This window comes from Scophthalmus maximus, chromosome 16 (assembly GCF_022379125.1).
Source record: "Scophthalmus maximus strain ysfricsl-2021 chromosome 16, ASM2237912v1, whole genome shotgun sequence".
NCBI lineage: Eukaryota > Metazoa > Chordata > Actinopteri > Pleuronectiformes > Scophthalmidae > Scophthalmus > Scophthalmus maximus.
In genome coordinates, this window is record NC_061530.1 from 2,330,084 (window position 1) to 2,353,330 (window position 23,247).

General features: G+C 43.1%; 1 protein-coding gene across 9 annotated transcripts in view; it reads left to right on the forward strand.

The window, feature by feature from the left end:
- Nucleotides 1-23,247, forward strand: part of slc4a2b (solute carrier family 4 member 2b) — a 51,847-nt gene that overhangs the window by 15,882 nt on the left and 12,718 nt on the right. For 4 of the 9 annotated variants that reach the window (XM_035612090.2, XM_035612091.2, XM_035612089.2 and 1 more), the window contains 14 exons: nt 4,246-4,414; nt 4,542-4,768; nt 7,149-7,273; nt 8,133-8,353; nt 10,243-10,379; nt 11,831-12,011; nt 12,097-12,232; nt 13,890-14,287; nt 14,394-14,578; nt 14,965-15,181; nt 15,309-15,515; nt 16,278-16,426; nt 16,954-17,148; nt 17,572-17,790. In XM_035612090.2, coding sequence (XP_035467983.1) covers nt 4,246-4,414; nt 4,542-4,768; nt 7,149-7,273; nt 8,133-8,353; nt 10,243-10,379; nt 11,831-12,011; nt 12,097-12,232; nt 13,890-14,287; nt 14,394-14,578; nt 14,965-15,181; nt 15,309-15,515; nt 16,278-16,426; nt 16,954-17,148; nt 17,572-17,790 — 2,766 coding nt within the window. Of the gene's footprint in view, nt 1-1,793; nt 1,897-4,245; nt 4,415-4,541; nt 4,769-7,148; nt 7,274-8,132; nt 8,354-10,242; nt 10,380-11,830; nt 12,012-12,096; nt 12,233-13,889; nt 14,288-14,393; nt 14,579-14,964; nt 15,182-15,308; nt 15,516-16,277; nt 16,427-16,953; nt 17,149-17,571; nt 17,791-23,247 lie in introns of those variants that run through there. The other 5 variants (XM_035612095.2, XM_035612096.2, XM_035612094.2 and 2 more) reach the window with 5 other exon arrangements.

Consider the following 23,247-nt stretch of genomic DNA (forward strand, 5'->3'; position numbering starts at 1 on the left):
TGTTGTCTGAATGTGAGCTTCAGACATCAGATAGGACGATCAGTATAGTACAGTTTACACCACGTCGTCCCTATCACTTCATATACTGTACTACCTATGATGTGCATCTGGCTGCTTCTGCAGAACCTTTCTTATCCAATAAACTCAGCATTTACCAGTTGGGCATTTTAAATTTATATAAAACTAAGGAGAGAAAACACTATCTGAGGCAAATAATAAGTCTTTGTTTGGCTACTAAAAACTGTTTGCTTATCATAAAATGTAACTAGTAATACAACTATAATCAAAGGGTATTACTAGACATTTTTCCTTGTCTCAGATTGAGAAGGTCATGAAATATACTGATAGTTTATGATGTGTAAAATCCTATTTTAATTTATTTTTAGCTAAGCAAACAGTGGAAAGCTTTCCTATTTAAATCATGATGTAATAGGAAGGTTGTGTAAATCTTTGTTTGCGTAATACAAAATGCACATTGCAGAGGTCAGACCTGGAATCCAACTCCCTTCCATAATCATAATCAGAAACCCTGAGCATTTTGTGCACCTGGATATCCTTGCAGACTCATGTTAAGTTATGCAGGAATGGAGTGGCTCATCAGTCACACAGTCCAACATCGTGATCACTACAACATTTCCAGCCTTTCTTACCCTTTCCCCTCCAATGCTGACTGTGTGGGATTTGAGCCTACCTCACAACACAGATAATCTCCCTCTGCAGTCTCTGCTTCCTGTCAAGTGTCCACCCCACGAAACAACACTGCCTCTGCACATGCACGCTACTTTGGTTGCTGTTGTTTGGTTGCTGACTGTATTCCGTGGCTTGAAATTTCAAACGCATGGTGGTAAACTAATGCTAGACATAGCGCTCTTGGGATGCCAATGTCAGTCTGTCAGTCCACCACTTTGGTCCAGATTGAAACACCTCAACCCCGGGAGGTCAGTATGGCGTTCATGATCTTCAGAGGACTGTCTACAGACTCTGTCTTGATCATTGGTATTTCCCTATTTCGCAATTATTTAATTTCAATATATTTAAGCAAAAGGGAAAAACCGTCATTAATTTTGCTCCTTTTTTTCAGCACATTCTGAAGGATTAAAGTTTCAAATGCATGGTGCAATGTAGCCCAATGCTTTTTTTGTTTGTTTTTTATTTATCTTTTGCATCTATTGAATTAGTGTGGTGAATTAGCCTCCTGGCTTGATAAGTGAGCATAAATTAAAAAATGGGAGGTCATGTTACCATCACGCCTGCAATAATTCACTTCAGAATACAGAGTGCATTTGTCTGGCTGAGGATTTAGAAATTTAAAATTTTTGCTCAGCATTCAACTCTATCAACTTCAAATATTTGTTTTAGTCATTTGTCATGTAGAAATTAGTTGTCTCTGGTTTTACCTAACTTAGGCACACAACATTTTAATATGTCTTTGGTCAATATTAGCCAAAAAATGCACCATTTGAAAAGTGTGAATGTTTATATCGTATGCATTTACAGTGCCCTTCAAGGCGTATTGACAAAAAGCACCTCAGTCAATATTAAGGCTTTCATGTGGCAAAGTTGAAACGTGGAGATGAATGTCAATGTTAGGTTTTGTTCATGGCCGTTCAAACATGGCTTGTCCTTTCAGGCAGCATTTGTCCTCAAAGCGAGAATGTCATATTTATTCTGCCCTGGCACAATAAGCAGACTGGTGAAGGTGGTAGGTTGGCCGATAGGGCTCTGATTAAGGTATCACGTGGCTTTGATAAGCAGGGGGATAGGGATATCTCCCCCCTGCAGTTTTTAATAGAGGTGTTGAGTGTCAGAGCTCCATTGTTGTCATGGTGGAGGGCTCCCAAGCTTGTTGCCAGCAAAATCCACTGACGCTGATTAGGTTCTGTTGCCATGAGCGAGGTAAGTCTCTAAAATTCCTTGCTGAAGTCAGAAAATATTACTCAATTACTCTACTATCTCTACTTTTAAAAAGGTTTCTTCATTGCCTGGTCAGTTTTGTTTTCACTAGGATTTCCTCGACTTTTTTTTGCAGATGGTTTTGGTTGTGGAAAATTCACCTCCTTGATAATCCCTCAGACATCTCTCCCACCTCGAGGGATTGACTGTGAAACCATAATATGAATGAGAGCGCTGTAAAAATAAACTGCCGGATTGTGTAGTAGTGCTCAGCGGGCGAGAATGTGTAATTCAGGTTTTTGAATCAATTACCTAATATTGAGATGTAGATGCAGATATTGGGTGATGCCTAATTACAGAAATTAATACAAAAATAAACAGAAAACCTTTTATTTGCAAGTCTGGAATGTCAGTGTTATCCGTGCTATACAGTGCTGCATTGTCTTTGTGGTTGGCTTTGTAGGTCAGTGAGGTATATGTTGGTAGAATTTGCTCACTTCTCTTTTTGAGTATCCTTGTTGGTCTGTCAGAAAGAGGATATATAAGGAATTGAACCTTGGGTCATTATTTAACTAACAGACTGACCTGTCTCTCCTTTTACTCATGAGTGTCTGTGATTCTGCAGCTCAGCGCAGGGTTTTCTACTTCTGTCACCTGTGTGGCATGTAAACACAGGTCAGAGTGAAAAACCATGTGGTTGCATGGGTCATGGGATTCAGTTTTTCACACATTCTTTTTGACATTACCTGATTCAACAACATCTGTTAAGTATTCAGTATTATGAAATATTAGTTTAATGTTGTAAAAGTGGAATATGCAGAACCTTACATGACACAGTAGGAGTTAAAGCATAGAGAATGTGGTGTGAACAACACAAAGCTGGTTTTACAATGTGTGTATGTAGATACCAGTTGTTGTTGGTGGTGTGATTTAAGTGAACGGAAAGAGTTCATTTGAATTCATACAATATAAGCTTGTTATATTACTTTATGTAAAATTAACATTAACCAGCAGTGAAACAAAGTGGGCTAAGAGAACTTGTTCCTATTGAAATGTTGTGGAGTAGAATTATATGAATATATGCTATCTCAAAATTGTAATCAGGAAGGTACTTGAGTGTACAGAATGTATTTAATTACTTTCTGGGTTTGTGAGTACATTCTATTTTATTTGTTTACTTTTGTAGTGGTCTACTCTTCATTAACTGAAGTGTGAGTTTGACACCTAAGCAGGAGCTGCAGGTGGGGGAAGAGTCATCACATTTCATCACATGCTTTTTGTGGCTCCCTGCAGCACAGAAGAAAACCTAATCTGACTGATATGTTGTGTGGTCTGAGAACCAGTATCGGTTGGTGGGTAATTTCACTGAGAAGGCAGACTTTGCAACGTGCTGCAAGCACTCACAAACATCTTCTAGGTTTTAGAAGTGCATCACACTACAATCGAGCTGCAGAGTTTGCTAACCATTCCACTCGCGAGTATGCATCCATTTTGAGGCAGCATGATCTGCCTGCCGACTTCTGAATTATATTTATTGTCAGAATTGGTCTTCTATTCTTATTTTTTATTTGCAGCTGGTGTTGGAATGTTAATCTGCAACATTTATTGACAAGTAGATAATAGTAAATCCCCCTGGCCCTCCATTGCTGGCATTTCTCTTAACTATCTTTAACATTAGCAGACTATACAACATATCATGTCACTATCAGCAGCTATGTGATTGGTCAAAAAGTCAGACTCGACTAGTCTCCCTCCTACATCACATATAACTTTTTTTTTCTTCTACCCTCAAGTTTCTGAGGAGACTGCTGAGAACCATTTGGGGGCGCATCAAATGACTTGTGGCCCCTCAGTTTTGCCACTGGAAGGGTTCACTGCAGAATCTGAGGCATCTGCGCAGTTGCCATTGGAACATTTACTCTACCATGAGGTGTCTACAGTACAATCCTGTTAGCCAGAGTAGATCCACTTGTTGTATCACTCCAGACAAACCTTATCATAACATTCCACCATCAGAGCAAGGCACAGTGGGGCTCTGTGTCCTGCTGCAAGAAAACAGATCTCATCACTCACATGATCCCTGTCACACCACAGCATGGAAAAAAGAGGAACTGATTATCACAACCAAGGGGTTTTGTTTCTGATTTGAAGTTTATTTTCAAGAATACATGCATTCAATGACTCCTCAAATTATGCACTGACTGTGTTGTATTCACAGCACCACAACTCCCTCTAGTGTTGGTTCAAGTGAAAGTCAAACAGGGTGTTCCCCAGATCCATACTGTATACTTATATGCAGATTGGAGTAAGTAGAGTATTTATTTGTTTGTCCTGTCGTTGTTCGTGTTGCAGCCAGAGGCCCTTGCTGCCTCATCACTACATGGGACTCCACAGTCAGAGGAAGAGGATGATGGGGACCTGAACAAAGCTTTGGGTGTCCAGCGCTTCCAGCAGATCCTCAGCCCTGCTGCTGTCGTACCTGATGAGCAGCACCACAACTACCATGAAGAAGACATTGAATGTAAGCACACTGAAGCCTCGTAGTTGGTGTAAACATTTCCAACAACCAGCCATAAGAATATGTCGAGTGGAAAAACAAAAGATTTGAATTAAATTACGTAACTCTAATAATTCTATTTCCTCTGCAGACCACCGTCACTCCTCTCACCACATCCACAGACCTCTGTCCAAACTGCCCTCAGAGGGACGCAAGAAGAAGTGCAGCAAGAAAAGGAAGAAGGACAAAGATCACAAAAGCAGCCACGTTCCCAGTAGTGGGCCCATTGAGGAAGGAGAGGATGAAGAGGAAGAGGAGGAGGAGGGGATGGGGGCAACTTCTGCTCCATCTGACTCAGAGAGAGTCAGAGATGTGGAGGTAATAATTTGGCTACGTATGACTTTAACAGTGACTGTTGTAGTCATTTGACACTGTATTTACCCTCTATTTTATAGTATAGCAAAAATATATTATATAACATAGATACATTGGAAATTATAATTTTCTCATTTTCCTTGATTCATATGTTTTTCTTTTTTGATCAACAATCAATAACCTAAAGCTATCTAGTTTACTTTAATGTGTATAACAAGAAAAGCTGCAAATCCTCACATTCTGTCAGATGACTAATTGACTCAAAGTTACAGCTCAAACAAAAACATTAAATTTTAACTAGGATAATTTATTCTTTTTCAAGGTGTTATGACTGAAATACATACTGTATGTCTATATACCTAATATATGTCTGTATAACAAAACAATCTCAACCATTTTTGTTGCATTATGTGCAGTCATTCTGTTCAGTTGCATTGTAATTAGAGGATAAAGAGGATATTAATCACTCTAGTCTTTCTTGTGTTAATATCTTGGATTTACGTATTCTTATTCTGTCTTATTCTGTCAAGTCAAAATGTTAATCATAACAATTATAAACTTTATAAACAAGAACTAAAAGGACAGATCCACATTAGAGATAAAACAGTAAAAATGAATAAAACTTAATTGAAGCTACTAGAAATCAGAGAGGAAGTGTGTCGGAGTTCAGTAGGCAGAGAGTTTCTGAGTGTGGGAGCTCTGGTAGCAAAGGCTCGATCTCCCTTTGTCAAAGACTGCAAGCAGCAGTTTGTATTTAGGGGCTAAGCCATTTGAGACCTTAATATCAATTTGAAAGTTAATCCGTTGTTAATGGTAGCGAGATGAGCAGCAGCATTTTGGACCAACTGGAGATGGTGGATGGAGCCCTGACTGATACCCGAGTGCATTGCAGTAACCAAGCGAGAATAGTATGAGCAACTTTTTAAAGGTCAGAGACTGATAAAGCTGACCTGATTTTAGAATTGAAATCATCTTTAGCTGGAAGAAGCAGGAGTGTAAAAAAAAAGGCCTGAGCAAAAATGTTGTGTCCTGATCAGACTCCCTAAAGCGATTGTTGCCACACCTATTATTTCACAATGCACACTATCACACATGACTGAACAACATTTTTGACTTTGTCATCAAAGGATAGACTGGTATTGAATATCATTCTTAGATTCCTAGCAGTCGGCTCAACATTCGTAGACAGATCACCAAAATTACTACCATTAATATCGGAGAGGCAAGATGTGAGATTGGTTAGACAGCTAAAATCTGTAGGTTTCATATGTACAACTGGGTGTCATCACCGGGCCAAGAGGCAGCATGTAAATGGAAATTAAAGAGGGCCAAGAACAAAGCCTTGAGGGGGCACCACAATGCAACTGAGCTGATGAGCAAGTCAAACAAGGGTAACAGAAAAAAGTTCTGTTACAAAGCCTTGAGGGGGCACCACAATGCAACTGAGCTGATGAGCAAGTCAAACAAGGGTAACAGAAAAAAGTTCTGTTTGAGAGGTAGGAGTGTGGTAGGCTGAGTGTCCAGACTACCAGACTGTTTCTAGACCACTATGAATATTTGAGTATAGTCTTAATTATTCATCAGTGGGTTTCATGTTTGCCTGTTATTATGAAACATCACAAAATGGAACCAAATTTAACCAGATCGAAGTGCAGCTAAATAATATTGACTGTTGCAGGATTTATAGGATCATATTTTAGATCCGTCCACCAACCCTTGGGCAAGACACTTACCTCTGGCGGCTCTTCCGGCAGTGTATGAATGTGTATGAATGTGATAGAAAAAAGCCATATGACAAGAAAAGCGCAATATAAATACAGTCCATTTACGAACACTATGATAATATGTAGGTCTTAAGGTCAGTCTTTAAATTACATTAAGAAATTTGGACGGTGATTTTGTGGCTACAGGGTTGATACATTCTCAAATTGTTTAATGATAATTATAACATTTAATGTGATGTGTGATTAAAAAAAAAAGTTACTTTTTACAACCAAATTGCCTCCTTTCCTCGAATTTGTAGGTGTGTGTTGTGTTACCCACATAGAATCGTCCTTTGAAATTTCTTGGACTGTAATTCGCATTTTAGTGATATATACAAAACTGCTTTCTTTTTGTATCTGTAACGCCTGATACTGTCCCAAAATTATCCTTGAATTTGTCTCTTTATACACATTGACCAGTGCATAAGTCACTGGAGCGCTCATCAGATGGATATTTTTTTTCAATATCAAATTCTCCAGTTTATAAAATCTGATCCTCCTAAAATCTGTACTTTAGATTAATGTTCATAGGGCTGCTAAACATTTGTTTGTCCACTGTTTGATATCATATTTTGTTCTGACTGTAAGCAGTGCTCTCACAGTCTGTGTTCCTTCCACAGTTCTTTGTTTCGGATGAAGACCATGTGGCCAAATGTGGCAAAGAGAGCCCTCACTCAGCCCGAGAGCTTGATATTGTCCCACAGTCAGGGGTAGGAGCAGATGCTGACGATGTAACTTCCACAGAGTAAGTCAAGCCCGGTTCTTGGAATCAATAAATAAACCAAAATGATGTGTGAGGGACTTTGAGTTTTATAATCATGCTTTACCTGCTGCAATGCTTGCATTATGTACACCATGTTGCTTAAATATTCTCACAGCTGTTCTGATTGGGTTAGACCGCTCAGGCGCATATTGTCTAATTGGTCAGCAAAGTACACACTGTACGTTACCATGTCTCAGGCATCCAGAGGGCCTGCTGGGCATGATCTGATGGCCCTGATTAATCCTCTCTTTAGAGACCCATATATCAACCCGCCTTAGAAGAAGCAACACACCTCAGCTACCCCAGGCTCCACCTATGACATTTACTTTTCCACTTCATGAGGGTTTAATCTGGGGTAAAGCTGCATTTACACAGGCATGCTACTTGTTTTCAGTCTATCAGAGAGTGACATACTCAGAGGATTTGTATTTTTTTTAAAGAGGAGGAAATTTGGAGGAAAGAGCATTTTGAAAGATAATTGATACTGAAAGGACGGTGAGTTCATTATGTTTATTTTAAAAGTGCGTTGAAGGACTTTTTTTGAGTATTTGAATTGATGTATTCTAGAAGCAGCATCAATAGAAGGGTCAAATACCTGAATGGAATTGCAGTAATTAGCCAATTAGTGTAAATAAAACTGCTCACTTCCAATTTGTGTCACATTAAAATGATTAGAAAAAAATGATATGCAAAGAATAGTGGTAAAGGGTGTGTTTGCGGTTTATAAGCCATGTATTACTTTGTTAAAAGTCATATTTTGCCTGTAAAATCAACTACACCAAACAAACATGAAAATGAACTCTGAGCTACAGCTTAGCCTTGTTTCTCTGCTTTTATCTAGTAAGCTGGACATATCTGTCACTTCCAGCCCCTCTCCTCAGCCAGTGCCACCCGAACACATACCACTGACCCGGGTGTCGTCCGCCAGTCGCAGCTACGATCTGCAAGAACGCCGGCGTACGGGCAATATGACGGGTGCTGAGCAGGCCAAGTACCAGCGTATCCCTACTGATGAGAGTGAGGCTCAAACACTGGCCTCTGCTGATCTGGACGGCATCAAGAGTGAGTATAAATGTCACTTGGCAGATTATTATTATTTGATTAAATGAACTACATTGTTGGTAGGGCATTTGATAAATTGCCTCCATTCAAAATTGACAGCCAATTGCATTATTAGGCCAGTGTTTACTCTTGGGGGATAATTATTGTTATTACGTTGTATTATGTTTTATGACCCACAACTTTACTGTATACTCACTGCTAGCTGCCAAAAATGCAGTAGTGTTTTGGATGTGTTTGGATGAATTTTTAATGTATTTTACAATATTGTTGTGATGTGATGAGACAGCAACACTTATGAAGTCTCGGCTTTCTTGATGCCTGTATTTCTCCAGAAACATCAGTGTGAGTGCGGGGGCCACCTCAAGTCCCTTCTACATTGCAGTCTGCTCCCCACAGCACTGTGGTGTTCCTGGGCCCCCGGCCCAGCATGGTGTTGTGTTCAGGGCTGGGGAGATTTACGTCAGGCAGGTGACCCCTCAGCAGAGAGCAGCAGCTTATCAGAGAGTGTGGCAAACAGGATTGCATAATTAAATTAGCCGTTCCTGCTGTCAGCTGAGGGGCCCTGGACTCAGTCCCGAGCCATCATGGTAGCGAATTGTGAAACCTGGATTTAAGTTCAAAAACTTTAATTATTATTGGAGTAAATCAAGCAGTTAAACTCCATCAGAAGTAGAATACAGAGGCTGTGGTTTGAGCTATTGGCTTGATATTGTCCTGATACAGGTCATTATGAGGCTTGGTGACAAAGAGTCAAGCAGGTTCATCATTAATTATTTTCTGTCTTCTTTTATCTGCTTCCCGCCACCGTAAATCATCCTGGGAAAGTCTGTATCTCTGGCTGCTGCTCAACAATAGGAATTATTTGATCACTGTCCCTCCCCTTTTGTTCGACCTGTGAATTAACACCTTTGCTCACTGATGTATTCTGATAGTTTTAGTCCCTACGGGGTCAGATGCCGGTCAAGAAATTGCAGCTTTTTTCATCTAGTCAAAACTTAAGCGCAAGTCACACAGTCCAGTTTGAGTAGCGAGGGGGTCACGTATTCAGATGGCCCTGCCAGCACTTACCCAACGCCCACCACAAACCCTCCTCCCCTCCTTCAAGAGCTACATGCCAGTCAGGTCCCATTTTACTCCAGAGGCTGCACCATACTTGACTAATACACCAGTGAACACATCATGGAGTAACTTGAGAATGCACCTTCTCAGTGAGAGTTGAAGAGATTGTGCATGTAAAGCGAGAATGAAGAGAGGATAGCAGCTGAAAGGATCATCTGGGTTTCAGATAATGAGTTACATTGATGAAGACCCTCAAAAGCTTCACTGTTTGTTACATAGACTTTCCAAGCTGTGATAAAGGTAAGACAATTGGTATTTATGACGAGATTTTCTCTTACTCTGCGCTTGACTCTAAGCTTTGGATCCTTTTGATATTGTAAAATAATATTTGTATAATCATTTACAGCATACAGACATAATCTTTTTCAGGTTAATGATCAGTGCCACTGGGTTCATTGATGTTTGAAACTATGACACCTGATTGAAAGCATTGGTGCTCACACTGTTGCCTCGTATCTGTGTCACCCAGTGTCTCTCAGCATCTTTTTCGATGTCTGCTGCGCTGCCAACATGAGTAACCCAACTCTCTGCTTTGGGACCATGGAAACAAAAGCAAAGTGGCCTCACCATCTGTGACTTGGTCGGATGAGATTTTAACTCAGGGTGAAAGGTCAACATGTTGCATGCTGCAGAAGAAAACTAACAAAACTATGCAAAATATCTGCAGTATTTAAGCTTTTGTTTGTTAGGGGGTTAAAAGTAATATCTCCTCGAAAACTGTTCTTCAACACATCTCATCCCTTTTTTTCTTCTCTTCTGTGCTCCACCAGGCCATCGTTTTGAAGATGTGCCCGGCATGCGCAGGCACCTGGTCAGAAAGAGCACCAAGGGGCAAGTGGTACACATTGGTAAAGACCACAAAGAGCCGACCACTCGCAGCCGCAAACAGGACCGAACCCCACATGAGGTGAAACTTGTCATTCTCTAGCATTTAAGATATGCATTACTTAATGTAAGCCGATGTTGACAGCATTGTCAAAAAAATCGTACCGTTTTCGTGCACCAGAGGTGAGATCAATTAAACTCTTCTATAAGTGTAACTGTTCAAAATCCAATTTACAATGAAATAAACCGGACAAATTTGAATTTATTTTATTGATCAAACATTAAAAAACATATTAAGTAAGATATTTTTATCTCTAAAAAACAAGATAAAACAAAAAAAAATAAAATAAATTACTTAACATTACTTAAAATATTTGGGGATAAAATTTCGTTGGATAGAATTCATAAAACTGACGAAGCTTGGTAGAAAAATATACTATATTTGAAACTCTCTAATTCATACATTTATCATTTCTTCAAACTGGAAGAAAAATCATGGTTAGTCCTTGGGAATGTTTCCCCTCTTTTCCTCTGTCAAATTTAGTGCAGCCCCCTCCCTTTTCTGGATGGGAAAAGCAGGGAAGGAGACGATTAAAAATTAATGAAGGAGTTCTTTTCTTTCACACATGGAAAGGCAAAAACAGAGAGAGGTAACGGGACACTGAGAGCACCTGAGAGAGGGAGAGCCATGTTTTATTAACACACATACACACTTCGCTCTGAGCCCCCAGCAGCCTGGGTAAGCAGGTACCTGTCTGGTGTGTGTGATGTGGAACAATTACCTATGGTTATATGTGTAAACCTTAGGGTCCCTTCTTTTGTGCCGCTGCCTATTGTGTCAGTGTTTGAATCCTCTCCTGCTCCTCCAGTCGTTACCTGTGATTCTGTTCCGCTCTGCCTCACGGCCAGAAGGCTTCCTGCCGGACATACACTCCATTCAAATGGCTCGGTACCAGAAGGTGAGGCTGGGTGACCGGCCAGAGTCAGGTCTGACTCGTGTGAGCGTGATTTCACAGGCATGCAGCAGGTGTATTATGGAACATAATGGCAAATTAGGGGATTTTCCAGCCTTTTTTGGACTCTCATTTCACACAGGACTGTGACTGACCTGCATGGTGTTCAATTACTAACCTTGTTAACAAACATTTGATGCTGTGAGACCTGTTAGATGTACAGCAGATCTCATCTGCATTTTTCAGTCCTAACTTTTTAAGATGTTATTGGTTTTATGGAAGTTTTTCTAAGTTGAACATCAAGTGGAATAACCTGGAGAATATCTGTTTTATGTTTTGTGAATTTAAATAAATCACTTGGTAAGCCCAGTAAGCATGAGTTCTGTTTTCTGATGTTGACATGCAAAATGCTTCTCTGAAGTAATTTGCGCTAAAGTTTAATTGTATTCACTGGTAAAGGTGATTTCGTGATTATGTGGAATATTAGGCGCCGACTGATGCATTTTGTTTGATATGGATAGAGAATAGATGTTCTCTGCCGTATCTTACCCAGACCTATGTTCCTGCGTGATGTTTCTAGGTGTTTGTGGAGCTGAACGAACTAACAATGGACAAGAACCAGGAGATGCAGTGGAAGGAAACGGCTCGTTGGATCAAGTTTGAGGAAGATGTGGAGGAGGAGACGGACCGCTGGGGGAAACCTCATGTGGCCTCTCTGTCTTTCCGCAGTTTACTGGAGCTAAGAAAGACCATCTCACATGGTAAGAAAGATAAACTGAGATAAGTGTCTACTCTGCACATATAATTGCATAGAGTCCAGTGCTCAGTGTGTGTGTCTGCTTGCAGGGGCAGTGCTGCTGGACCTGGACCAAAAGACCCTGCCTGGCATCGCACACCAGGTGGTGGAACAGATGATCATCTCGGATCAGATCAAAGCTGAAGACCGAGCAAATGTCCTGAGGGCCCTGCTGCTTAAACACAGGTGACCTGATTTTTCTATCAGTCTGCAGCTGAATCGATCAGCTAATTAAGTGATTAGTAAAAAAAAAAATAGAATCTGCATTTATTTTGGTAACTGATTAAGTGGTCAAAAATGTGGTTTAAAAAACGAATCCATTAACCAAAAGATTGAATCGGTAGATTAGTCAATAATAAAAAAAAATAATCTTAAAGGGCCCATATTATGCCCCCTTTTACACGTTACATTGGTTTTCAGGTGTGTGAACTACATGTCTTTGCCATTCCATGTCAAAACACCTCAAGGATCAAGCCACACAGCACCCTCCCCTTTCTGTATAAACAGCCCTGTGAGACTACGGTCGATTCCAGCGCTTTCCTGCTCACTCCTCGCCCCCTCCCTTCGTGTTCCGCAAAGCTCCGCCTCGCTCCTCCTCGCTCCTCCCCGGGTCTGCTGCCATGACAACAGTCGCACGTGACAAGGCACATACACGACGTAGAGACCCGGGAGGCCCAGAACACGTTCTCCATAATTACACACAGAGTACAAGGGGCTGGGCGATAGAACGTTAACGGCGGGAGTCTAGGTAGCCGGCCGGCAGCCGCGACCTCCGCCGCAAGCCGGGAGCCGCGACCGAACGCCGGGAGCCGGCAGCCGCGACCTCCGCCGCAAGCCGACAGCCGCGACCTCCGCCGACAGCCGCGACCTCCGCCGCAAGCCGGGAGCCGCGACCGACCGCCGGCAGCGGCGACCGAACGCCGCAAGTCGGGAGCCGCGACCGAACGCCGCAAGCCGACAGCCGCGACCGAACGCCGCAAGCCGACAGCCGCGACCGCCAGCCGCGACCGCCGGCAGCCGCGACCTCCGCCGCAAGCCGGGAGCCGCGACCGAACGGCGGGAGCCGGGAGCCGCGACCGAACGCCGGGAGCCGCGACCGAACGCCGCAAGCCGGGAGCCGCGACCGGCGACCGAACGCCGCAAGCCGGGAGCCGCGACCGAACGCCGCAAGCCGGGAGCCGCGACCGAACGCCGCAAGCCGGGAGCCGCGACCGACCGCCGGCAACAAGCCGGCAGCCGCGACCGACCGCCAGCAGACGCGATCTGTTTTTCCGCACTTCAAGGGGGGAGGTGCTGCTCAGGTTGGGGCCGTGGTCGCCCCAGTAGCAGAGTCAACTTATGTCACTTGACGCCCGGGCTGTGAATGGCTCGTTTACAGACCGTCTGCACGATCAACCCAAACCACGAATCAACGACTCATTGTTTTCTTTTCATTCTCCTTGGGCTGGCAGACACCCCAGATAACCAAATATACGTGGAGGCAGGCTGAAAGGTGCCTGGAGCATAATATGGCCCCTTTAAGTTTCATTTGAAATTATTGATATAATATAGACAGTGTTATTTCAAAGGCAGACAGGAAATGTGGGAGGTGGGATTACATGCAACTGAAGTGGGTGGATTCAAACCAGGGGGTTGGTTGTTAATGTGGTATGTGTCTTGTGCCCTTGGCCACTATTATGCCCCATTTAATAAGAACAGTGTGCAAACTACCTCATACTACTGATTACTACCAATTAAATGTTAACAGCTGCTGCACACTTCTTGCTACTAGGTGGCTTCATGTCTGGTCACTGCCTCTCTTCCTCCTGCTCACCCTCTCTCTGCCTCTCCCTGCCTCCCCTAGTCACCCAAGCGATGAGAAAGAGCACACTACCCCTTTCCCCAGGAACATCTCTGCAGCCAGCCTTGGCAGTTTGATAACACACCATCACAGTGCCAACCACAGCCATCAGCCAGAGCCGTCGGTCACCGACCCGCTCATGAGCACCGTCCACACTGCAGGGGACACAGACACACGCATTGACATGGAGAAGAATGAGGCACAAGCAAGTCTAGTGCTCAAGTGTTATACAAAAATCTTAATTACAGGTATTTTTCCTTATGATTTCACTTCCTGTGTTACTTGCTTTCAGCAAAAGGAGCCAACCTTGGTGCCCAATATGCATCGGTCCAAGTCAAAACATGAGCTGAAGCTGCTGGAGAAAATTCCTGAAAATGCAGAGGCCACAGTTGTCCTTGTGGGTGAGTGCCTTAAAATCCATTAAACACCAGGTTGGACACCTGCACAACTTACAATCTCTTGCATTCTATCACCTTTCGCTGACTATTATGGCTCACTGTCTTCTAGGAAGTGTGGACTTCCTTGAGCAGCCCACCATGGCATTTGTGCGGCTGCAAGAGGCAGTTGAGCTTGAATCCGTCCTAGAGGTCCCTGTGCCTGTCAGGTTCCTCTTTGTTCTGCTGGGACCCTCCACCACTAGCATGGACTACCACCAGATTGGACGCTCCATCTCCACGCTAATGTCTGACAAGGTGAATGAGAGATACTTTATTTGTGTTTTAAAATGTATAGTTCAAATACAATCACAGTAACTTAGACTATATAGATTGATTGAATTAAATGTGTTTCTTTCAGAAGTAAAATTATTCCTTATTCCTTTATCATTTTAATAGAATTATCTTATATGATGTCAGTATAATTAACAAATGTTACCAGTTTTCAACCAGTTGCCATAACTGGACTCTTTCATTATGTTAGAAATGTCACACAACAAGACAACTAATATATTGCCTTAATTTGTACATTAGATAAATCACACAATACACTTTCCGAACCTTCTTATAAGAGGCAACAATAGTTCAGAAGAGAAATATATAGGAAGTTCATTACTTTCATTTGTGGTTAAATTTCCATCCAGCAATTCCACGAGGCAGCCTATCTGGCAGACGATAGGCAGGACCTGCTGAATGCCATCAACAGCTTCCTAGATTGCAGCATTGTGTTGCCACCATCAGAGATGGGAGGCGATGAGCTGCTACGCTCTGTTGCACGCTTCCAGCGGGAGATGCTGCGCAAGAGGGAGGAGCAGGGAGTCAAACTGTTAGCCAAAGAGCCTAAAAGCCTTGAAGAAAAGGGTAAATATCTCTTCATTGATCTGTGGTCTTATCAAAGGAAATTTTAACTTTTGTTACATGACTGTCTGTCCTTTTTGATGTAATGTATGTTTTGATATAATTAATAATGGTCTTTCCTGTCACCTAGAGGCCCTCCTCACACCTTTGAAAAAGACAGACGACCCTTTAGAGCGCACAGGAAGGCCGTTTGGTGGAATGATACGTGATGTGCGCCGACGTTACCCAAAGTATGTCAGCGACTTTAAGGATGCCCTCAACAGTCAGTGCATGGCTGCTGTGATCTTTATCTACTTTGCTGCCCTCTCTCCAGCCATAACATTCGGAGGCCTGCTGGGTGAGTTGCACAGGGGAAACTAAAGGCCGAGACACACCAAACCAAAGGTCGGCTGTCTGAACTCGTCTGAATGTCGATGAGTGTCCATTTTCCAAGTTGTGGCGGTTTGTTCAACACCATCGAAATTGTTGGCCATCTATAATCATTGATACGTTACATGTTGAATTGGCGTCAGAGTCAGTTGATGAAAGACATCACTCTGATTGGCTGTTCAGATTTAGGGAATCAGAGCATGAGAAGACGAGACAAAGTATGAAAGAAAGCAAACAAGGAAAATCAAGATGGTGTGTACCCTCTTGATCCTCCTAATCTTCGTCAATCTGTCAATCTGGGTTGGCTGTGTGGAACAAAGACGTGGAGGATCAACTGATAAACATGATCCAAGACAGGTTGCCTCTGAACGACTTTACAGAGAAAAATGATTTTTTGGTTTCCCTTTCTGAATTACGTATACAAACCACCGTCGCCTGCTGGAATGGAGTCATTTCCTCTCACACAGGGGCAGAATGTACAAGCTAGTTGGCCATCTTGGCTGTGTGTTCCGGGTACAATTTGTTTGCCTGACGCAGCCAGATGTATGAGACAAGAGCAGACACAGCAGGGGGTCTTAGTCGATGTGAGTAGTTTGACATCATGTTGGTGTTTCCCTACCTGTAAGAGTTGAAACACTATGTAAACTTTTAGTTAAAAGCATATCAGTGAAACTTAAAACCCTGTTTGTGTTTATTATGGTGTTAATAAGTTGTGTGTGTCTGTTGCTAGGTGAGAAGACGGATGGTTTGATTGGTGTATCTGAGCTGATCGTGTCAACAGCTGTGCAGGGTGTGATCTTCTGCTTGCTTGGAGCTCAGCCACTGCTGGTTGTGGGCTTCTCCGGACCCCTGCTAGTTTTTGAGGAAGCCTTTTACAGTGTAAGTTGATAAATAGTAAATCAATTTACAGGCAATGAGGTTCTCTAGGTAACAACAATAATCTGCAGTTAAAAAAATTTGGTTGAGATACTATCACGGTTTTGTGTAAATTTTCTTTAAATATATATATAAAGATATAGATATATATCTATATCTATATAGATATATTTATAGGGGAATATATATTTATATATTTTTGCCTAAACAAGTTAAAAACATGAGTAAATAAGCAACTATCAATACAGTTACATTTTAGGAAAAAAAACATTCATATCTTTACAAACTACAGTAAAAAACATTAGCTTAGCATTAGGACTGGAAACAGTGGGAAAACAACTAGCCTGGCTACTAAAATGGTCAATCTGTAAGTATGTCTCTTTAGTCCAGCTTCTGGCTGTATGTTCCCATTCAGTATACAGATATTACAATTCAATTAGTGTTTTCATCTCACTGCTACTAACTATTCCCCTGAAATCTCAAAAACCTAAATAATGCATAAATAATGTTTAATGGCTCCGTGTTTACAGTTCTGCAAAGCGAATGAGATAGAGTACCTAACTGGTCGTGTCTGGATCGGGTTTTGGCTCATCATCATCGTGATTGTGACAGTGGCATTCGAAGGCAGTTTTCTGGTCCGCTTCATCTCCCGGTTTACCCAAGAGATCTTCTCCTTCCTCATCTCCCTCATCTTCATCTGCGAGACCTTCATAAAGCTCGGCAGGGTACACTTTAGACTTGAAATAACAACTCTTGAATAAAAAACTTTTTGTTGGCACGCTGGGGGATTATGTCACTGATACTAAAATGAACAGACATATCTTTGGAAGATATTCAAAACTTGGGGTCGAAATTAGTATGTTTTTCTAACAAGTACACCTGTAATCATCTGTGATTTATTGGCCTTGAAAGTTATACGGATTTAGAGTTTAACTATTATCTGAGCTTTGGGTTTTGGAAGGTGCACTTAATGGTAGTTTTATGGCAGACTTGAAAGCTGTTTGGCTATGGGCTTCTTTTATTTTCCAGAAAATGTGGTTGTTATACCTTTAAGTGTGATTCATGATAATCACAGTAGATTTACATAAATATAAGTATTCTGTAGTAAAATATGTTCACTGATTTCAACTCTCTGTGTGATTGGCCAGATTTTCAAGGAGCACCCACTCAAACGCTGCTCCCTTGACAACAGCACAGAAGCTGGCAACTCAACAGAAAATATCACCCTCAACAGCACCCTGCCTGTGACAGTGAAGGTCCTAGGCGAGCCCAACACTGCACTGCTCTCTCTGGTCCTCATGGCTGGGACATTTTTCATTGCTTTCTACCTGCGCAAGTTCAAGAACAGTGCATTCTTCCCTGGAAGGGTAAGGAGTTTAAATCAATTCAAAACATTGGTCCTGCAATATTAGTTGAAATATAAAATTTTCACTTAAATTTTTGTTGTATAGCGCCTAATGACAACATACATCGTTTCAAGGCACTTTACATAGTAAGGTTGGGACCTCACAATATTACAGTGAAAACCCAACAGTTCCCACAATGAGCAAGCAGTTGGTGACTGTGGAGGAGAAAAAAAATCCCTTTTAACAGGAAGAGATCTCTAGTAGAAATGGACTCAGTTGTGGGCGGCTGTCTGCCGCAACCGGTTGGGGTGAGAGGAGAAAATGGGGTAGAGAGGAGAGGTTGGCAGGAAGAGGGGGAGAGAAGAGGAAGGGGGAGAGAGAACAGTTGTAAATAATACTGACACTTTTGTGACATAAATGATGTAAACCTGCCATGCGCAGGACTCAAAAGTATCATTTGGGTGAACCTGCCATGCACAGGACTTAAAAGTGTAAAGCGTACTACTTCCTGTTTCCAGCAGGTGGCGTTGTGACGTGTGGTCAATATTGACATGTAGCTGTGTTGAGGCCGGGCCTATTATGATGCTTGAGAATTTTGGGACAGATCGGACCTAGTAGTGTAGAGCATGCCACTTCCTGTTTCCAGCAGGTGGCGCTGTGACGTGTGGTCAATATTGACATGTAGCTGTGTTAAGGCCGGGCCTATTATGATGCTTGAGAAATTTGGGAGGGATCGCACCATGCATGTGTAATTACGAGCAACTTCCTGTTGGCAGCAGGTGGCGCTGTGGCTTGTGGTCAATATTGACATGTAGCTGTGTTGAGGCTGGGCCTATTATGATGCTTGAGAATTTTGGGACAGATCGGACCTAGTAGTGTAGAGCGTGCCACTTCCTGTTTCCAGCAGGTGGCGCTGTGGCGTGTGGTCAATATTGACATGTAGCTCTGTTGAGGCCGGGCCTATTATGATGCTTGAGAATTTTGGGACAGATCGGACATAGTATTGTACAGCATGCTACTTCCTGTTGCCAGCAGGTGGCGCTGTGACGTGTGGTCAATAATGAAATGTAGATGGGGTGAGGGCGACATGCTACTTCCTATTGGTAGCAGGTGTTGCTGGAGTAATTCGTTATAGTAAAATGTGAAAAAATACCCCAAAGTGGTACTCGCTGGATCCAAAATGGCCGCTTTGCCTCAAAGAGCACTACATTTGTAGAAACTGGATCCAAAATGTCGCCCGTCGGTCGTCAGAGATGAACGTGGAAGTTTGCGGCGAGCCCACGGCCACACCGTTGCAGTGAATGAAATTCTTTTGATATCGTTTGATCACCAAAGTCTGTAGATGATACTGAGCAAATATGGAGTTACTGCGATTAATCGTCTAGGAGGAGTTCGATCAAATAGGACGTCTGAAAATGGCCCGTAAAGCAAGAATTTGGCCCACGTAATTGCAAATGGTAGACTTCCTGTTGGTTTGACGTCATGGTGCCCGTGGGGTATTTTGTAGGTCCCGGGAGGATACACGTCCACAAATATTTTCCTAATTTTGGATCAAAGTGAAAGGTGGTGAAATTGACATTGAAGGCACTTTGAAGGTCTGTAGGTGGCGCTATCGAGCCATTTTGACACAGAGCGGCCTAAAAAAATATGACACAGACGGGCTCCCGGCTCTGGACATGGTAGCCAAGTTTCGTGAGATTCCGAGCATCCCAAGTCCTTCAAACACACCATTTTTAGGTAAAAGTTCAGAAAGCGTCGCTACGGCAACGACCTTTGCTCAAGAGGTCAAATTTGGCACATTCAATGCCAATTTCCCGTGTTTGTGTACGTCTGAGGTCATGGCTCCAAGAGGCTTTTTTGTAGGTCCTCCCATGCTGCAGGTGCTCACCAAATTTGGTTCAGGTAACTCAATGTTTAAAGTGGGGGCTTTTAGTTTTAAGGGTTTTAGGGGGCGTTATGGCGCCCTGTGGAGCCATTTTGACACAATTACGCCTAAAAAACATTTCTGATCCCAGAATTGGGCCCTGTCAACGTGTGTGTGAATTTTCAAGAAGCTCCAAGAATTTTGAGTCCCTCAACCATCTATTCGTATTTTCGTGGCGATTACAGAGCCGCCACAGGAACAGCGTTTGAGATGTGGTGCCGAGGCCCTAAACCTGACAAGACCAATTTGTCAGAAGCACGCTGACCGAATTTGAGGCCGGTGTGGTCATCCTGGCACGTACGGGACTCAAAAGTGTAGAGCGTGCTACTTCTTTTTCCCAGCAGGTGGCGCTGTAGCGTGTGGTCAATATTGACATGAGGATGTGTTGAGCGTCCCCCCAGTATCATGCTTGAGAATTTTGGGGCAATTCAGACCAATGCATGTGAAATGAAGAGCCACTTCCTGTTTACTTCCTGGGAAGGGTTCGGCGGAGGTTAAAACTTTATCAAGGAATAACGTCCAGGCCCTCTGGTGAAAAGTCAGGATTTTCTCTTGATTTGATCCCACGGATGTGGAGATGACGCGCACCAACTTTGAAGTCGCTGGTGTGAAATGTTTCCGAGCCGTTGGCCAAAGAATGATGACGGAAAAGGTGGGGAAATGGCAAGATTTTGGTGATGGAATCCAAAATGGCGGAGGTCCTGTAGGTCAGAGGTCATGGGTGCAAATGTGTTTTTTGTAGGTCCTGGGATGATACACGTGCTCCCCAATTTTCGTACATTTTGGTGAAAGTGATTGTTGACGAGGTTTGTTTGAAACTTGTAGGTGAGTCATTTTGCGGCGCTTATTTCCGGGACCCCTAAAATACGAAAATTTTCACCAGTCCTGATGTGTGTGCAAATTTATACAACTTTTTGAGTATGTTAAGGCCCTCTAATTAGCGATTCACTGGAGAATATAATAATAATTAAAGCTGCAAGCAGCAGTGGACGGGCCCGAGTACTCGCAGGGCGCTCGGGAAGGCGGGGCATGTCTCGGTCAAAGCGGCGCATCATTTGGGTAAACCTGCCATACACAGGACTCAAAAGTATCATTTGGGTGAACCTGCCATGCACAGGACTTAAAAGTTCAGAGCGGGGTGTGTCGCGGTCGAAGCAGCGCATCATTTGGGTGAACCTGCCATGCACAGGACTTAAAAGTTTAGAGCGTACTACTTCCTGTTGCCAGCAGGTGGCGCTGTGACGTGTGTCAATATTGATACTTAGCTGTGTTTAGGCTGGGCTTATTATGATGCTTGAGAAATTTGGGACAGATCGGACCATGCATGTGTAATTACGAGCAACTTCCTGTTGGCAGCAGGTGGTGCTGTGGTTTGTGGTCAATATTGACATGTAGCTGTGTTGAGGCTGGGCCTATTATTATGCTTGAGAATTTTGGGACAGAAATCGGACCTAGTACTGTAGAGCATGCCACTTCCTGTTTCCAGCAGGTGGCGCTGTGACGTGTGGTCAATATTGACATGTAGCTGTGTTGAGGCTGGGCCTATTATGATGCTTGAGAAATTTGGGACAGATCGGACCATGCATGTGTAATTACGAGCCACTTCCTGTTGGCAGCAGGTGGCGCTGTGACGTGTGGTCAATATTGATATGTAGCTGTGTTGACACAGGGCCTATTACGATGCTTGAGAATTTTGGGACAGATCGGACCATGCATGTGTGATTACGAACCACTTCCTGTTGGCAGCAGGTGGCGCTGTGACGTGTGGTCAATAATGAAATGTAGGTGGGGTGAGGGCAACATGCTACTTCCTGTTGTTACCAGGTGTTGCTGGAGTAATTGGTTATAGTAAGATGTGAAAAAATGCCCCAAAGTCCTACTCGCTGGATCCAAAATGGCGGCTTTTCCTCAAAGAGCACTACATTTGTGGACACTGGACCCAAAATGTCGCCCGTCGGTCGTTGGAGATGAACGTGGAAGTTTGCGGCGAGCCCACGGCCACACCGTTGCAGTGACTGAAATTCTTTTGATATCGTTTGATCACCAAAGTCTGTAGATGATACTGAGCGAATATGGAGTTACTGCGTTTAATCGTCTAGGAGGAGTTCGATCAAATAGGACGTCTGAAAATGGCCCGTAAAGCAAGAATTTGGCACATGTAATTGCAAATGGTGGACTTCCGTTTGGTTTGACGTCCTGGTCCCCCGGGGTTTTTTGTAGGTCCTGGGAGGATACATGTCCACAAATATTTTCATAATTTTGGATCAAAGTGAAAGGTGGTGAAGTGGTCTTTGAAGGGACTGTGAAGGTCTGTAGGGGGTGCTATGGAGCCTTTTTGACACAGAGCGACTTAAAAAAAATATGATACAGAAGGGCTCCCCGCTCTGCACATGGTATTCAAGTTTCGTGAGATTCCGAGCATCGAGTCCTTCAAACACATAATTTTTAGGTAAAAGTTCAGAAAGCGTCGCTACGGCAACGACCTTTGCTCAAGAGGTCAAATTTGGCACATTCAGCCAATTTCCCGTGTTTGTGTACGTCTGAGGCAATGGCTCCAAGAGGCTTTTTTGTAGGTCCTCCCATGCTGCATGTGCTCACCAAATTTTACGCCTAAAAACCATTTCTGATCCCAGAATTGGGCCCTGTCAACGTGTGTGAATTTTCAAGAAGCTCCAAGAATTTTGAGTCCCTCAACCATCTATTCGTATTTTCGTGGCGATTACAGAGCCGCCACAGGAACAGCGTTTAAGATGTGGCCCCGAGGCCCTAAACGTGACAAGACCAATTCGTCAGAAGCACGCTGACCGAATTTGAGGCCGGTGTGGTCATCCTGGCATGTACGGGACTCAAAAGTGTAGAGCATGCTACTTGTTTTTCCCAGCAGGTGGCGCTGTAGGCGCTGTAGCGTGTGTGCAAAATTAATCAAGTTTCCAAGTATGTTTAGGGGCTCAAATTAGCCGTTGTTTTGCCTAATAATAATAATAATAATCATTACGATTACAATAGGGCTCTCGCCAGCTTAGCTGGCTCGGGCCCTAATAATCATCGTAATGAAGGATTTGGATCCTGCAGCTCTGGAGTCAGAGATATACTTGGAGAGAGAGAAAACACAGAATTTGTGACATGAAATGTAAGCATATGGGGGAAGAGAGAGAGAGAGCAAGAAAGAGAGTTGCTAATGATAGTTCCCCGAGCAGTCTAGGCCTATAGCAGCATAACTAAGAAATGGTTCACTTAACACCTGAGCAGTTTTAACTATAAGCTTTATCAAAGAGGAAAGTTTTAAGTCTATCTTAAATGTGGAGAGGGTGTCATTCTCCCTGACATAAACTTGGAGCTTGTTTAAGAGGAGAGGAGTCTAGTGGCTAAAGGCTGAATGCTCTGCCTCCCATTCTACTTTTACAGACTCTAGGAACCACAAGTAATCCTGAGTTTGCAGAGCGAAGTGATCTATTGGGATAATATAAAACTATGAGATCTATAAGATATGATGGAGCCTGATTATTAAGGGCTTGCAGGTGAGGAGCAGGATTTTGAATTCTGTTCAGAATTTT